Genomic DNA, 18,380 nt, shown 5'->3' with positions numbered 1-18,380 from the left:
TCCACAGTGGATTTGATTTAAATCACTAGTCACAAAGACTCGATTTAATCATGGATTTCTACATAAAAGTGCATTCTTGTTGTTTGTTATAACCTTAATACATACTCTTCACAACTCAGAGATAGATGTAGTTTTCATTTTTAGAAGGTACACGCTATACATTTTTAAAGTGGTTTTTTTTTAAACTTTTCATATTTAGTTTTACAGCTATATCAGAAAATGAATGATTGTTTCGTTATTTCACTTACCAAAGGTAATTGAAGCAGATAGTTCACCTCCCAATGACTTCATAAATATCTCCAATTCAACAGGTTAATCATTAATATTTGGAGGATTTTCTTGCCATGTTGTATTAGGAGGAGAACATCACCAGACAGACATTTTAAATTGTTTTATTTAACTAAAACAACAACATTAAGTATTCTGGATTTTTTTCTTCAACAGCAAACATATAATATTTTAACAAAACAAGTATATGAATTTTTGAATTTTGAATTTAGTTAAACATTCAAGTTTTTTAAAACCTCCCCCTCCCTCCTGGAGCGTGCTAATGCTGCCAAACAACTGTTTGGCGGCAGCTGGGTGGGAAGCTCTGGGAGGTAGGCAGAGGAGTGGGGACGCGGCACGCTCGGGGGGGAGGAGGAGGTGGGGCGGGGGTTATGGGGAGCTTGGCTGCCGATGGGTGCAGATCATCCACTAATTTTTCCCCGTGGGTGCCCCAGCCCCAGAGCACCCATGGAGTCGGCGCCTATGCAGTCAAGTTGTGTGAGTCTTAAACTGAAAACCCAAGACACCTGTTGAACAATCCATATCTATGCAAATGTAGATACCTCGATCATAATTATAAATGTGTTTTGTAATTGGGTTTGAGTAGAATTTATGAGACTGCATGGTAAAAATCCCAAACTACATCTTATATAGGTACTAATCCATTATGTTTTAATTGGAGTATTTAGCTAAGTTCCACTGTTCAGATTACTACTTTGTGGGTGAAAATGGATTGCAGAAATCATGGTGCTCAAATGTGTGCTGTATTTTGGAAATTATTATCTCATAGTCATTTTAACTGTGGATTCACAATACCTTGAAGAGGAAGAACAGGAAATAAGCCCCACGTGAGTCAGAAAATGCATGAGGACTGAAGAGCGCTTCCTAATTGTAATGGTTAGAGATTGGCTGTTTGAAATTTAATCAGTACTCTAAGCAGTGTTACTTTTCTATTATGATGCTATCTGATCTGTCTTCCTTCCTGTAAAGGAGCAAACATTGATTTAAATAAAGTGCACAATATTTTTTAATTTAAGAATTACACAGACTCCTGGTGTTTTCAGGCAATATATTTTCATAAGTTCAGAAGTTTCAAAGAATACTCATTTAGAAGATGCCAAGATCCATGTAGAATAATAGACATGTACCTCTGAAATGGAAATGATCTCTTCTGTCCGTTCTTAATTTATTAAATTTTGGTTGTTTTTTAGATCCACTGTTCAGAACAAGATGTATTTGCATAAACTTTTGACTGTGTTTCTGCACTTGGGTAAGTTGCCTGAGACAATGATACTGAAACTGTTTGTTTAAAATAAAAATAAAAATTCTGTAGCCATTGATTTGACAAAGTAAAAGCTTGATCCTGCAAGATGCTGAATGCCCCCATTTCTCATGAAAATGTTGGATGCACAGTACCTTACAGACTGGACAATAACTTTCTGATGATAAAAAACCTGCAACTGTAATACAGTAAGTTAATGTAGTTAGTCAAGACAAGCTAGAACAGCTAGCATAACTAGCATTCATACAGGTTAGAATTTTATGGACAATACCAACAACTGAGGGTAAAATCCTGACTACTCTGAAATCGTAACAAAACTTATATTCACTTCAGTGAAGCCAGGATTTTACACAAAGTGTTTATTTTATTAGGTATGTTTTTGCGCTAAACCAGTCCCCCTGCTTCATATACAAAATTGTTGTAATGAGTGCTCAATTCATGGTAAATATAATAGTTCAAATATGAGTACTTCAGTTTTCCTTTCTAAAATAGAAGAAATAAACAGAGTAGATTAAATCAGACGTGCATAAATTTTGTCAGACACATTAATGTTGGTATATGCTGTAGAACAGACTTCACTTGATTTTTGTTTTATCTGTAATTTTTATTTATTTGGCAGAAGTTCCTCTAAATTTCCAAAGATGTTGATGAAAGGTAAAGCAGATATTTTAATCCAATGCACTAAGTTTCAAAATTGTATCTTTCAGATCTTTGCAGCAATTGGGGGTTTTCTTAGAATTTCTTCATGTCTTTATTCATTCAATATCAAATGGGTCACTACATTGTTGAGACTTAATTAATATAACCTAAAAATTCTCTGCATTTACAGAAGTATCTTTTAACAGAGCAACTGGAGTGCTCAGGGGACTTGCACTGGGAGACAGCCGTTTGTCTTTAGTCACTGTTATGTAGGTTTGTATGAGCAACAGCTTTCACTGTTGCTACTTGTGCTGTACCTGTTCTGTAAATAAATTCCTATATCAGTGGCAAGTGAATACTTTTAATGCAGCCTACTAATTTATAACAAAATATTATGTGTTTATTAAGGGATATAAAATATATAATCTCATGCTAAATAATATTATTACAATTTTATTGTAGCTTATTCATTTCATTTACATTTCATGAAAAAAATATTGTAATAATGGCAGGCACACTGATCTTATGGGATTTGGTTAGTTTGTCATGCGAGATCCTGCCGTGTGATTTGGCCTTCAAAATTAAGCTATGCATGTATAAAACAAACTGAAATCCCCTTTCAGTGCCAGCTGTAAAATGGGTAGCATATTAGCTATATGTCCTGTCCCCTAGGAGTCGTGTCCCTCATTTTGTTTTCACATCATGGATTAATATTCTGTTCAGTCAACTGAGTCTTCTACATGGAGCCAGGAAACCTAATGAAGCTGATGTTTAACAAGGCACAGACCCTGCCTTGTTAAACAAGAGAAAATACCATTGAGGGTTTTGCTGATGAGAAAATGTGTATATCCAAAGAAATTGAATGTCTCAGACACTGAGGTAATAACATGAGTTTACTTTTAATCATCTTAGAAACCTATTTTTCACTTTGCATTGGTTTACTATTCAGTTTATGTAAATATTTTAGCAAGCAGATTGTGCCTGTGAAGGCAAAAGACACAAATTCTCTCTCTTGTTACTGTGGGATCCATTTGCAAAACATTCAGTAAGAATGAATTTGTATGTAATAAACTGTTTAAAATATTCATATATTTTTCTAGGCATTACACTAAAACCAGGACACATACAAATCAATTACATGCATTTCAATAAGTAAAGCTATTTTAATTCAAAGAGGCCTATTTATCATTATCAGAAGTATTATTAGCCCACTTCAAGCTCTGATTTATGAACAGTAGCCATGTAGTGTAACAAGTGTGCTCTTACATTGTATAGGGTTTTATTTTCAAGGCATCTAAGTTTGATAGAAAATATCACCTTTTACTAGATCTCATTTTGTAGAAAATTCTTCTTTTGGGCTTATCTACCTAACTGGCCATGTATTAGTGTAAAACACATTAATTAATTAGTAGGGGTGCCAACTTTCTAATCACACAAAACTGAACACCCCTGCCCTGCCCCTTCCCTGAGGCCCCACCCCTGCCCCACCCCTTCTCTAAGGCCCTGCCCCCTGCTCACTCCACCCCGCCCCCTCCGTCACTCGCTTTTCATAGAATCATAGAATATCAGGGTTGGAAGGGACTTCAGGAGATCATCTAGTCCAACCCCCTGCTCAAAGCAGGACTGATCCCCAATTAAATCATCCCAGTCAGAGCTTTGTCAAGCCTGACCTTAAAAACTTCTAAGGAAGGAGATTCCACCACCTCCCTAGGTAACGCATTCCAGTGTTTCACCACCCTCCTAGTGAAAAAAGTTTTTCCTAATATCCAACCTAAATCTCCCCCACTGCAACTTGAGACCATTACTCCTTGTTCTGTCATCTGCTACCACTGAGAACAGTCTAGATGCATCCTCTTTGGAACCCCCTTTCAAGTAGTTGAAGGCAGCTATCAAATCCCCCCTCATTCTTCTCTTCCGTATACTAAACATCCCCAGTTCCCTCAGCCTCTCCTCAAAACTCATGTGTTCCAGTTCCCCAGTCATTTTTGTTGCCCTCCACTGGACTCTTTCCAATTTTTCCACATCCTTCTTGTAGTGTGGGGCCCAAAACTGGACACAGTACTCCAGATGAGGCCTCACCAGTGTCGAATAGAGGGGAACGATCACGTCCCTCGATCTGCTGGCAATGCCCCTACTTATACATCCCAAAATGCCATTGGCCTTCTCATATCCAGCTTCTCGTCCACTGTAACCCCTAGGTCCTTTTCTGCAGAACTGCTGCCTAGCCATTCGGTCCCTAGTCTGTAGCGGTGCATTGGATTCTTCCGTCCTAAGTGCAGGACCCCATCCTCACTCACTTTCACCGGGCTGGAGCAGAGAGTTGGGGTGAGGGCTCTGGCTGAGGATGCGGGCTCTGGGTGGGGCCAGAAATGAGGGGTTCAGGGTGCGGGAGGGGCCTCTGGTCTGGGACAGGGGGTTGGGGTGTGAGAAGGGGTGAGGGCTCTGGTTGGGGATAAGGGGTGTGAGATGCAGGAGGAGCTCCGGGCTGGGGCAGGGAGTTGGGGTTCAGGAGGGGATCCGGGGTGCGGGCTCAGGGAGGGAGTTTGGGTTCAGGAGGGGGAGCAGGGTTGGGGCCAAGGGGTTCGGAGTGTGGGAGGGTGTGTGAGGTGCAGGCTCCGGAAGGGAGGTTGGGTGTGGGAGGGGGCTGAGGACTGGGCCAACGGTTTGGGGTGCAGGCTCTGGGAGTGAGTTAGGGTGTCGGAGGGGGCTCAGGGCTGGGGCCGAGGAGTGCAGGATGGGGCTCAGGGCTGGGGCATGGAGTTTGGGTATGGGAGGGGATGCAGGCTCTGGCTGGGGGTGTGGGCTCTGGGGTGGGGCTGGGGATGAGGGGGTTTGGGATTCAGAAGGGGGTTGGGGTGCAGGGGGGTGGTCTGGGGTGCAGACTCGGGGAGGGAGTTTGGGTGCAGGAGTGGGGATTAGGGCTGGGACCGAGGGGTTCGGAGTGCAGGAGGGGGTGGGAGGTTGGGTGCAGGAGGGGGCTGAGGGCTGGGGCAGTTAGGGTGACCAGCTGTCCCGATTTCATAGGGATAGTCCCGATATTTGGGGCTTTTTCTTATATAGGTGCTTATTACCCCCGACCTCCTGTCCCGATTTTCCACACTCGCTATCTGGTCACCCTAGGGGCAGTGGGTTGGGGTGTGGGCTCTGGGAGGAAGTTAGAGTGCAGGAGGGGGTTCCAACCTGGGGCAGGGGGTTGGAGTGCGGGAGGGGGCTTGGATTGCAGGCTCCAGCCGGGCAGCGCTTACTTCAGGTGGCTTCTGTAAGCGGCTGGCATGTCCAGCTCCTAGGCGGAGGGGCCAGGGGGCTCTGTGCACTGCCCGTGCCCACAGGTGCTGCCCCCACAGCTCCCATTGGCTCCCAATGGGAGCTGCAGAGCTGATGCTCGGGGTGGAGGCAGCACACGGAGTCCCCGTGGCTACCCATGTGTCTAGGAGCTGGACATGCCACCACTTCCAGGAGCCGCTCAGAGCCAGGGCAGGCAGGGAGCCTGCTTTAGCCCCGCTGAGCTGCTGACCGGACTTTTAGTGGCCTGGTCAGTAATGCTGACCGGAGCCACTAGGGTCCCTTTTTGACCGGGTGTTCTGGTCGAAAACCAGATGCCTGGCAACCCTCTTAATTGGGGATTTAACAATTGTAAATAGTATCTTTCTGGTGTAACAACGCAAACAAAAGTATTGTAGAAGCATTTAAAAACTACTGCAATGTACTCTGTAACAATGAACAAAACCTATCAGATGCCTCTGATTGGGTGGGGAGGGAAGAAAAGACGAAGAAAAAATATGTTAAATGACTTGGCTCCATTGAACTCAATGGCAAAACTCCCAATGACTTCAGTGGGACCAAGATTTCACATATTATGAATAGAGCTTTTTATATTGTTGCTGTAAACAATAGGATTGGTTTTGCATGTCTTTAGAAAATGTTACTGTCAAGGCTGAATCCTCACTCTGGCACCTCGAGTGCAGGAAGTGGGGGCCCCGCAAGGATTTTAAAAATTAATACTAGCCGTTCCAGGCTTGTATTACACTCCCAAGGTTACAGTTTCTCTCTGACCTTGGCTTGGTAAACGCTGCCACCACCCAAATGCAAAAAAACCCTCTTTGAACCCAGGAAGGAGCACTTGGGAATTCCTCCCTGTGGGGTACCCTCAAGCCCTTTCACCCCCCTCTCCGGGGAAGAGCTGAGAAAGGAACCGAAGGAAATTAGCTGTGGCTACCAGCTAATCAAACAACAGGCACAAACCTCTTAGGACACCAAAAATCCAATCCTGTTCTTAAAAGAGGTAATTTTATTAAAAACAAAAAGGAAAAAAATACATTTGGAACTTAGGCTTTTTGCTAGATCTTAAAAGAAACAATTACAAAAATTAAGCACCCAAAATAGCTTTCTTGGGGGTTCAGCTTAAAGGTTACAAGCAAACAAAAGCATCTGGGGCTAGCACGGAGGAGATCCACAAGCCCTTAAAAATAAACAGAAATAAACCTGATTGCGTCCAGCTAAACATTCTGATCTACTTGCACATTTGGAGTTTCAGATAAGTAGTTCTAGGTATGAACTGATGATTTATGATCATACCTGGCTTAAAACTGTTTACAGCATTGCTGCTCTGTCCCTGCAGCCCAGAGAGACAAAGGGAAAGCTTTTTTTCCATTTTAAAAAGTTCTAACCTTCCCATTGGCTCTTTTGGTCAGGTGCCCACTCTCTTTTCTTTACCTGGGGACTTTTTTAACCCTTTACAGGTAAAGCAAGCCGCCACCAAGAGGGACTTTATAGCTAACTGGCTGGCTGGGTGTCCATAAAAGGGAGCCCCCCACCACTTTCTTTATCACAGTTACAAATAACATTTTTTATGCAATTTCTGTACTCACATAATACCCATTAGTGAGGAGGACAAAATATATCTTCATATATTATTATTTAACATCAAGCTTTTGAATATCCCGAAGTTGGGTGTATCCAGGTTGTAAAAATATAGAATATAGTTGCAAAATGTGTACCTGGGTTTGGATTTTAAGACCCAAGAGTTTCTGTATGCCCAGATCTGGGGCCAAATTCTCTGCTAAATTGGTGCAGCTCCTTTGACTTCAATCCCTGTTTAATATGTTTGATTCTAATTAATTTACACCAATTTAAGCCAGGAGAGCACTTTTCCCCCTCGAGTTCTTGTATTGGACTATCTTGGGTTTTTTAAAAAATGCAGTTATTTTGGAAAAAAGAGCAGGGTGACTTCAGTCAAGTATGAGGCATATGGATGAGTTCTGGAAGCCTAACTGAATAAAATAGTCTATACCAATTCAGAAGAGATTGGCACTTGGAGATTCTTGTCCAATATTTTTAATCACACTTGTTTCTTTAGAACGGCAGCTGCTCTGTTTTCATTGTTCCAAGTAGCGTAACTCATTGCCTTCATTATTTCTTTGTATTTCCAGATTTTATTCGAATGGCAGTTGCTCACTGTATGGTACATCAGATTCCAGCATCGAGCTTTATGTTGCCTTGCCCGTCACCGAATGAGACTTCTGTCATTCCTTTGACTGCTGGTGTTGTAGCGAGCAGTCCTGGGTTGCACGGAGAGCATGGAACTGCTGAAACCAACTCTCTGGTGCTGGTGGCTGAAGAGAGTTTCCTCTGTTGCCTTTGGAGTGAAACACACGCAAATTGTTCTTCGTACACAGCAGGCATGGAAACAAAGAAATTTACTTCCTCAGAAATAAGTAGCTTAACTCCTCAGCAAACAGGTAGGTTTGTAGTGTAATTATTTAAAGTGACTCAGTAATGGACATCACGTTTTCGTTGTTTTTCAAATATTTTCCTAATACTAGTATTTGTTTCCATTTGTGCCTGGATTATGCGGGGTACTGTACAAACATAAATGAAGGCAAAATTCCTGTCCTGGAGAGCTTGCCATGTAGAAAGGCAGACTAAAGGTAAGGGAAAGGGGTACAACATGCAAATAAGGAGGTAGAAGTGGTGAATCGCCATATCTTGATGATATAAATCCATTTTGTTAGCTATATAGGTAACTATCCTCGGTTGCGCCCTCCCCCTTACCTTTACCACTTATTAGTCAGCTAACTCCTTGTGAGCATCATGGTAGAATTAGGTCAGAGGAATGTTGGAAATTGTAAATAAGGATGTAGACATTTTTGATGGATTTTTAGCTTGAGAGAGCAAATCTTGTCCCCACCTCCATGTCCATGTTATCATCCACAGTGACTTTATCTTGCATCCTGTAATTTGAAATGTAGTTGGTTATTCCTCCTGCCCCTGGCACACAATGTACATGGTGGAGAAAAGGATCTTTGTGTGAAATCCTGGTCCTGTTGAAGGCAATGCCAAAAGTCCCATTGTCTTAAGTATGGTCAGGATTTTACCCTGTATTTCTAGCACTGCCTCATATGTCAGGTGGTCTTTTCAAGAAGTAATCCGAATAATTGTATTGTTTTATAATGCTGCATAGAGGTTGTGGTCATGAACTGTCGCAAAAAGATTAAAGAATATCAGAAACTTAACACACCCCATTCGCCTCCTACCCCCTCCACTAAAAATTGTCCCTAGTTACAAGTAAGAAAGTTTATTATTTAAACAAATTTGTGTGATTATAATTTACATTGATTTTTATGTCCAGGACTGTACATTCTCTATAGTAAGAGACTACCAGATCACTAAAACCCAGACTTGTAAAGGTATTTAGATGTTGCTGCATTAGGTGTTGGAGTTAGGAGCCTAAATATTTTTCCAAAGGGATTCAGGCACTTGGGAACCAACAGTCAATGGGATTTTGCCTGCTAAGTGACTAAAAACCCTTTAGAAAAAGAGATTTAGGCTCCTAAATCAGTTGGGTATTGCAATGCTGAATACAGCAACACACAAATATCTTTTTTAAAAATCTGGGACTAATGCCCCAATCTTGCAAACAGCGGTGATGTACTTACTCACATGAATAGCCCCAAACTCCAAAGGGCTGGTCACGTGAGCAATATAACACACATTCTTAAATGTTTGCCTGGTTGCAGCCCAAATGCAGATGAGAGAGTACGAGATTTTATTTCTTTGAAATTTCCTGTTCCTTTCAGTGCAGCATATGTGCTGATGCATAAGACTTACTGGTAAATTTTATTTTATTTCTTTAAATGTCTTTGGTTTCAATGTGATTCAGAAAATGTTTACCTTTTTAAATTTAGATTTAAGTTGGAACATTCAGTGTTGGACTAAAGGAGACCTGGAACTGTTTGTTTGTATCCTGAAATTGTCTAACAAGAAGTCTTACTTGAATGGAGAAGTTAAGATTAATCTTTCATATGTTCTGTAAGTAAAATATATCTGAAGCTTCCCATTTATGAGGATATCCTAAAACACCAGTAAAGGTCCTATGAGTGAGTTGTCTTACAGTAGTATTTGTGATCTGAAACACAGTGATAGCATTAGTCAGTACAAATGGATAAAATACTATATGCCCATTTGTTCTTATTTTTAGACCACATTTTGATAGGACTGTATGGAATTATCAGTCAGGAATATGTTCAGGGCTTGAATGGTTAACACAGGGTATTTCCTATCCTTTCTGTCCTTTTCTCATATTTATTAAACTGCTTATTTTATTTTAACTAGGTCAAAGGCTTCCTCAATCAATATGCAACCCATAATTTTTTAAGGTTGAATGCTTGATCTTAGTTCTGCCTGCTTGTGCTTTTGCCTCTTATCATATTCTCTCCTCAAGAAATTTATTCTTCTTTGTCATTTTAATACCATACCTAATATAAAAACTAGAATTTTTGATGCATCTTATAGAGTTAACCACTCTGTAGCGCTCTTACATACACAAAAGAAGTCACCACTGTTCCAAACATGCTTTTGAAGGGTAAAATATGTTCATCACCTAGAGCTTTAGTGTCTCTTTTTAATATGTTTAAACTAAATTTAATAAATCAGTGATTTAAAAGTGAATGTTAGATTACACTTCAAGAGCATGCTGATCTCTATAGGCTACTGCTGGATTGAGTGGCATACATCCCTTATGCACTTTTAAGTTTCTGCATTCCCTTTTCATGTAATATTTTCAGACAGCTAATACTCATGTAAGGAACGATGCTGGAAGGCCACCTGCTTCTGCTTCAGTTCTGCATAATACCTTGAGGTAGGGGAGTCTCCACTAACAATGATAGAAGAAGGATGGTCTTGTGGCTAATAGACTTGGACTCAGATCTTCTGAGTCCAGTTCCTTTCTCTACCACAGACTTCCTATGTGATGTTGGGCAAATCCTTTAATCTCTCTGTGCTTCAGTTCCCCATCTGTAAGATGGGGATAATAGTACTTCCTTCCCGCCCCTTGTTGTTGTATCTGTTTAGATTGTAAGTTCTTTGGTGTAGAGACTGTCTCTTATTACATCCTAGTGGGACACGACTCTTAATTGGGTCTCATATGGATCCTGTATTATAAATAATAAATAATAGATCAAACGGGATTTATAGACAATGGTCCCTGTTTAAAAAGTCAGCGCTGACCCACAGATACCAGTTACCACAGTTATTACTGTTCTGAACATAGGAAATAAATGGGATAACTGGTAGCAAATGTGGACTTCTAAATGGCAAACATTATAAGATAACCTAAAGCCAAAGTCTTAACAGGCTTCCATTTCTAGCATTCTCTATGCTTTCTGTGTCTGAAGTACCATTACATCTAAAAATAGTTCCCACTTTCATTCTTTTCCAACCAGGGCTCATCACTAAATAGAAAAATCTTAGCTGACCGGGATAGTTGAGTAGATTAGTCATGCCTACCCCCCAGGTTCAAATCCCAGCTGAGCTAAAAAGGCTTACCAAGGCAGATATGTTCAGAACTATACAATTCACTCTGTGCATTTTTCAAATAAGAGCTTAAAACAGGTTTCAGAGTAACAGCCGTGTTAGTCTGTATTCGCAAAAAGAAAAGGAGTACTTGTGGCACCTTAGAGACTAACCAATTTATTTGAGCATAAGCTTTCGTGAGCTACAGCTCACTTCATCGGATGCATTCAGTGTTCTTGATTCTGGACAGTGTTCTTGATTCTGCTGAGACTTCCTTCTTGGATTGCATTTACCCCGCAGTGCGGAGTGGGCTTTTCTTCACACGCAGAAGACAAAAGGCCAGCGCCCCTTCTAAGCAAAAACTCTTGTGTAACTTTGTAAAACATCAAAGACATGCGAGACAGGCTCCCCTGTTACACCGCTCGCTTAGTCATCCCCTTGAGTCCATCCCACCTGATTCGAGCCACTGGGACTGTAGCTCACGAAAGCTTATGCTCAAATAAATTGGTGAGTCTCTAAGGTGCCACAAGTACTCCTTTTCTTTTAGCTTAAAAACAGAGACCCTGGATGACTAAAGACCTCATGACACTCCCATCCCCTTTTTAAGAATAGAAGGTTTTCTCTGGTGTTCATGACTAAAATTTGGTCTCCTGCTGTAGCCATGTTGCATACTGTGTGCTGTTAGGCTCTCTTACCACCCACAGATGGGTGCGTTTCGGTGGTGGTGTATTCTAATAGTTTGTGAAGTATTTTGAGATCAGCCAGTAGTAGTATTCTACAGATAGACCATCTTATATCTTTGAGAAGAAATGTCCTATTTCTGTCAGTAATCGAGAGTTTTCTGCTAGCTGTGCCTCTCTGAAAAAATTCATCAGTGAAATGGACGCACAGGCACACCACCCTGAAAGAGGAGAGAAATAAACACCTCTTACACCTTGTTAGTGAAAGTGATGAGTCGTATAAGAGGTAGAAAATGAGGTGAGAAGAGCTGCAAAGACATCAAGCCACAGTGGGAGCAGGGGGACACATACTGGAGCACCCCAGAAAAACCAAGAGAGGTTCAGAAGGCTTCAAGTGCTTGATGAACTGATTTTTTTGGGGAGGCCAGCGGAATCTGCAGAAGAAACTCTCAAAGGGGCCAAGAAGACCTGACAGTCTGTGGGTTATCCTGTAGAGCTTTGAGAGAGGCTCGAAAGATGAGACTTCTGTTTTCTGTTTGTTCCCCTCTTAGTTTTGCAGAGTACAAAAGCATTTTGCATCCTTTTGCAGATCCATCCTGTAGTCCAGGAAAACATGGATTTTCTGATTTTGCAAGGATCTAAAGCAGAAATGGGCAAACTACAGCCCGCGGGACACATCGGCCCGTGGGACCGTCCTGCCTGGCCCCTGAGCGCCTGGCGAGGGAGGCTCGCCCCCGGCCCCTCCCCCACTGTCCCCCCTCCCCCATAGCTATGCTGCCATGTGGGTAGTGCGGCTTGCATCCGCCCACCTCCCAGGCTTTCCAACAAGCCTGTCCTGCCGCTCTGAGTGGCATGGTAAGGGGGCAGGGGTAGGGGAGGCAGGAGGTCCTTGGGTGCAGTCCTGGGGGGGGGGGAGAGGGGGCGGTCGGATGGGGCAGAGGTTCGGGAAGGGGGGTGGTCAGGAGACAGGGAGCAGGGGAGGTTGGATAGGGGGTGGGGTCCTGGGGGGGCAGTTAGGGATGGGGGTCCCGGGAGGGGGTGGTCAGGGGACAAGAAGTGTGTGTGTGGGGGTGGATGAGTCAGGGGGTAGGGGTGTGGATAGGGGTTGGGGCAGTTAGGGGACAAGGAGCAGGGGGGGTTAGATGGGTCAGGAGTTCTGAGTGGGGCAGTTAGAGGGCAGGAAGTGGGAGGAGGCAGATAAGGGGCGGGGGCCAGGCTGTTTGGGGAGGCACAGACTTCCTACCCGGCCGTCCATACCATTTTGCACCCCGATGTGCCCCTTGGGCCAAAAAGTTTGCCCACCCCTGATCGGAAGTTTTATTCCAATTTCTAGATGAAGCTCTTCCCTGCCCGGGAAATTTAGCAGTGTATTAACAACTGCCTTGAGCTGCACCATTACCCAAGGTTGAGGTCTCTGTAGGCTCTGCTCTCTTCAGTATCATTTTCTCTGGCACTTCAAAAAATTACTGTAATTGTTACCTTGAAAGAAACTTGTCAGCTTTCTACTCCAGATTCCCTAAATTGATTTACACATCTCCTCCAAATTATCGACTTACTGCTAATGCGGTCATTCTCCTCTCCAAAGACTATCTGTAGTATTTTTGTTATTGTTTTTACCATTATAGAGCAAACTTATTTAACATTCCTCATGTGGTGGTAGTATTTTTTTTCTCCCAGGAGTGAAGGTCAATTATAGTTTTCTTTAGCAAGGCCTGATGTTCCGAAGGAATAGCTGACTTGTTTATTTCATATTTTGGTAAGGGTAGCTTCCCCTGTTGACTCACTGATGCCTTTCACATGCAGGCCAGCATAGTTTGAAAACAGTCCCAGCTTTAAAAGTATGCTTTCATGGCATTTGTTTCTCTCTGGGAGGCCTCAATTCATGAACAAGTGCCAATATTCTCATATTTAGGCCATACACGCAATGAGAATAATGGCCTTGTTTTGTTATAGGCTCCTCAATGGTTCACATATGGTCTTTGACAGCTCAAGTGTTTCAGCATTTAAAAAAAGGATTTTTGATTCACCCACCCCCAAGTATGATAGGCTTGGTCTGACGTCGTCATGAACAGAAAGTGCTTCATGTTGTCCATTACAGAGCAGGTCTGAAGAATAGAGATCAGTCAAACAGGACTCTGAAAATATACTGCAGAAAAGATACTAGTATCGGGAGGGCTGCCAAGACGGAGATGAAGTCATTGTCAGAGAGCCATCTTACCTTTTATGGCATAACTTCCTTGGAAGGAGAGACCTATTTCATCCTGTAGCTTTCATAAAATCTTAAAAATGGAGGGCTGGAAGTGACCTTGAGAGGTCCTGTAGTCCAGCTACCCTGTGCTGAGACACGACCAAGAAAATCTAGACCAGGGGTGGCCAACCTGAGCCTGAGAAGGAACCAGAATTTACCAATGTACATTGCCACAGTAATACATCAGCAGCCCCCCATCAGCTCCCCCCCGCCTGCTCCCAGTGCCTCCCAACCACTGGCAGCCCCCTCGATCAGTGCCTCCCTGCACCTCCCGATCAGCTGTTCCGTGGCATGCAGGAAGCTCTGGGAGGGAGGCGAAGGAGGGAGGGCAAGGCAGGCTTAGGGGAGGAGTGGGGGAGGGCCTGTGGCAGAGCCAGGGGTTGAGCAGTGAGCACCCCCGGCACATTGGAAATTTGGCACCTGTAGCTTCAGCCCTGGAGTCCATGCCTATACACGGAGCCGCATATTAACTTCTGAAGAGCCGCATGTGGCTCTGGAGCCACAGATTGGCCACTCCTGACCTAGACTATCCCAGACAGGTGTTTGTCTAATTTGTTCTTGAAAACATCCAATCATAGGGATTCCACAGCCTCCCTTGGAAGCCTATTCTAGATTTTAACTATTTGTATAGTTAGAAATAGGGTGACCAGATATCCCAATTTTATAGGGACAGTCCCAATATTTGGGGCTTTTTCTTATATAGAGGCCTATTTACACCCCCCCCCCCATCCCGATTTTTCACACTTGCTTTCTGGTCACCCTAGTTAGAAAGGTTTTCCTTAATATCTAACCTAAGTCTCCCTTGCTGTGGATTGAGCCAGTTACTTCTTATGGATATGGGGAAATAATTTATCAACATCTGCTTTACATATTTGAAGAGTGTTATCAGGTTCCCCCTTAGTCATCTTTTGCCAAGACTAAACATGCTCAGTTTTTTAAAATTTTTCCTCAGAGGTCAGTTTTTCTAAACCTTTTATTATTTTTGTTGCTCTTCTCTGAACTTTCTGCAGTTGTTCACATCTTTCCTGAAGAGTGGCACCCAGAACTGGGCAAGGTGCTCCAGTTGAGGCCTCACTAGAGCTAAGTAGAAAGGGACAGTTATCTCCAGTGGTGAGCTGGAGCTGGTTTGCACCGGTTCGTGCGAACCGGTTGTTAAATTTTGAAGCTGGTTTAGAACTGGTTGTTAAAGGGGTTTGGCAAACTCCGGCCCTCGGGCCACATGCAGCCCACGGGACCGTCCTGTCCGTCCTGCCTGAGCTCTCGGCTGGGGAGGCTCCCCTGAGAATTTCTACTCACCCGGTGGCCCTGCGGTCCTTCGGCGGCACATCATTCACTCGCTTTGGGTCTTCGGTAGCACTTCGGTGGCGGGCCCTTCAGTGCTGCTGAAGACCCAGGGCGACTGAAGGAACCGGTTCTTCAGCTTCTAGCAGCTCATCACTGGTTATCTCCCATGTCTTACATATGACACTCCTTTCATTACGTCCCAGAATATTAGTCTTTTTTGCTACTGTATCACATTGTTGACTCATTCAATTTATGATCCACTGTAACTCCCAGATCCTCTTCTGCAGTGCTACCACCTTGCCAGTTATTCCCCATTTTGTAGTTGTGCTTTTGACTTTTCCTTCCTACGTGACGTACTTTGCACTTGTCTTTATCAAATTTAATCTTGTTGAATTCAGATCAATTCTCCAATTTGTCAAGGTTGTTTTGAATTCTAATCCTGTCTTCCAAAGTGCTGGCAATCTCTCCCGGTGCAGTGTCATCCACATATTTTGTAAGGCATTTTACTCTCTCCTGCACCATTATGCAAGTCATTCAGATTGTAAAGGGCTGAACCTTGCTTAGTCTCCCTCCAGGCTGCTCTTCTTCATCAGCAAGTAGGCAACACAGCACTTGGGTTGCTACTCTGCTGTTGGCTCCAGGCCATAGCTGTTCCTTGAACACTCTGAACATAAGAACGGCCATACTGGGTCAGACCAAAGGTCCATCTAGCCCAGTATTCTGTCTTCCGACAGTGACTAATATCAGGTGCTTCAGAGGGAATGAACAGAACAGGTAATCATCAAGTGATCCATCCTCTGTCACCCATTCCCAGCTTCTGGTTCTGAGATTGCACCAGCTAGTTTCTTTAATATCCTATGAAGAATTTCTTCAGGCTCTGCTGACTTGAATACATCTAATTTCTCTAAATGTTTTTTAATCTGTTCTTTTCCCTATTCTGGCTTGTGTTTTTCCTTTTTTAGTGGAGATTATAGCAAAATAGACATTAAACGCCTCTGCCTTCTTGATGCCATCTCTGGTTAGCTCTCCTTCCCTGCTAAGTAGTGGGTCTGTACTTTCCTTTCTCTTTCTCTTGCTCCTAATGTATTTATAGAACCTCTTCTTATTGCCTTTCCCCTGCTAGGTGGAACTCATTTTGTACCTTACACTTTCTGTTTTTGTCTGTACATGCTTGTGCTATTTTTTTTGTACTTGTCCTTATGAATTTGTCCATGTTTCCATTCTTTGTAGGATTATCTTTTGATTTTCAGGTAATTAAAGCACTCCGATAGAGCCATATAGCCTCTTACTATTCTTCCTATCTTTTCTTCACATCAGGATATAGTTTGCTATTGTGCCTTTAATATTGTCTCCTCAAGACACTGCCAGATCTCCTGAGCTCCTTTTCCCCTTGGATTTTCTTCCCATGGGATCTTACCTACTAGGTCTTTGTGAAAGTCTGCTTTTTTGAAGTTCGTTGTTCTTATTCTACTGCTCTGACTCTTTCCTTTTCCTTAGAATTCTGAAATAATCATTTCAAGGTCACTTTCACCCAAACTGCCATTAACTTTCAGATTCACAACCAATTTCTCTCTCTTGTTCAGCATCAGGTCTAAAATGGCTGCCCCCTTGGAAAACTAATACATAAAACTCAGTATGTTCACTTAGTTCTTGGAATGTACTGGAGAACAATTTTTTGTTTCAGAAGGTGGAGGAAATGTCCAATAGATATCTGAGTAATTAAAGTGTCCCCATTACAACCACATCTTGTGTTTTGGATATTTCTGTTCTAACAGTGCCTCATCCACCTTCCTCTCCTGATTTGGTGTTCTATAGTAGACCTTTAGCATGACATCACCCCTCGGGTTTTTTCCCCCTTTATTTTCAGCCAGGGACTTTCAACTGGTCTGCCTCTCACCTCCTTCTGAACAATATATATACTTGATGTATAAGGCAACAGCATATCCTTTTTTCCTAGCCTGTCTTTCCGGAGCATGACTAGGATATTTGTATAGAGATGTCAAATAAGTCAGAATTTAGCTTATGGCTAATACTGCCAGTTCTTCCTGTTTATTCCCATACTTATCGCATTTGTGTAGAGACATCACTCCTTCACCCTTGCTCCTAGGGCCCTGAATTCACGGCTGATATGCTCGAGGTCCTAGAAAGACATTTGTGGTGAACTGTATAACCCACCTATGCCTTTGTTATTCGTCACCAATGTGGCAATCCAATATTCGTGCCAATAAATAATAGTACTAGACAGTCATGCATTCTGTCTACAATTGAATGTATGCAGTGGTCCACTTCTAAAGTTTCTTTCATTTTAAAAGATACTTTCAGTTTCAGAGATATTTCCTAACTTAAAATAGGAATACTGCTGGAACTGCTGATATTGCTGAAAATGGAAGAAACCTTGGGGTGATTTCCTCTGTGTTACACTACTGTAAATTGCAGTTATTGAGGTTACATGAATGTAACATACAAGGGAGTGGAGAATTAGGTGTTTTAAGTGCAACTTGTGTGTGTGTGTATGTATGTATGTAAATGTATGTATTGAGGGTCTGTGTAGTAATGTGTACATTAGATATACTGACTGCCCTCTCAAGTTTATAAAATGGGTCATCTTGATGCCATTTCTTGAAAGGCAACTTTTACATATGCTTTAGGAAGTGTGATATAATGCCTGTCTGAATCAGGTACTAGTAAGAATTGAATGAGTTTTGACCTAAATTACAGTATGGCAGCATACATCTCCATTTGTATGCTGCACAAGACTTCACATCAACAGTAATATGTTGTACAGCTGCTATATTTCAATATGCCCTAAATATTACATATGTTTCCTTTAAAAAAAATTCTGAAAGCATAAATGTATTCTTCCATCACTGGAAAAATTGATCCAACTATTTTTGTTAAATAAACATCTTTATTTCTTGTTAGCAGTTCAAGTGCTATCCATTTAAAATTTTGCAAGGTTTTATTAAACCATATATTTTTTCAAAGATTTTTGTAATAAGACTATTTTCATTTGTATGCTAATCTCTAAAGGAAAGTATTCCAGCATGTGAAAAATTCATGAAAACAAATTTGGAGAGTTCAGCCAGAAGTAGTCTCTTGGGCTGTACTTCAGTTTAGAAAGAAACAAAACAGAATACTAAAGAGGGAGTTACTAAATACTTTCCACGAGCCAGTCCAAAGCAATAGTACT

The 18,380-nt window shown here is 42.4% G+C and overlaps 1 protein-coding gene across 1 annotated transcript in view; it reads left to right on the top strand.

The window, feature by feature from the left end:
• The first annotated feature begins 1,482 nt into the window (after positions 1 to 1,482).
• Positions 1,483 to 18,380, top strand: part of LEPR (leptin receptor) — a 61,621-nt gene continuing 44,723 nt past the window's right edge. Inside the window, exons 1-3 of the mRNA XM_074961581.1 lie at positions 1,483 to 1,537; positions 7,618 to 7,926; positions 9,373 to 9,496. Of these exons, the coding sequence (XP_074817682.1) occupies positions 1,498 to 1,537; positions 7,618 to 7,926; positions 9,373 to 9,496 (473 nt within the window). The 5' untranslated portion in view covers positions 1,483 to 1,497. The remainder of the gene's footprint in view (positions 1,538 to 7,617; positions 7,927 to 9,372; positions 9,497 to 18,380) is intronic.

The sequence above is a fragment of the Natator depressus genome, chromosome 8 (assembly GCF_965152275.1).
Source record: "Natator depressus isolate rNatDep1 chromosome 8, rNatDep2.hap1, whole genome shotgun sequence".
NCBI classification, from domain to species: domain Eukaryota; kingdom Metazoa; phylum Chordata; order Testudines; family Cheloniidae; genus Natator; species Natator depressus.
Note: the sequence above shows the minus strand (reverse complement) of the source record. Positions and strands in the feature narration are given on the sequence as shown.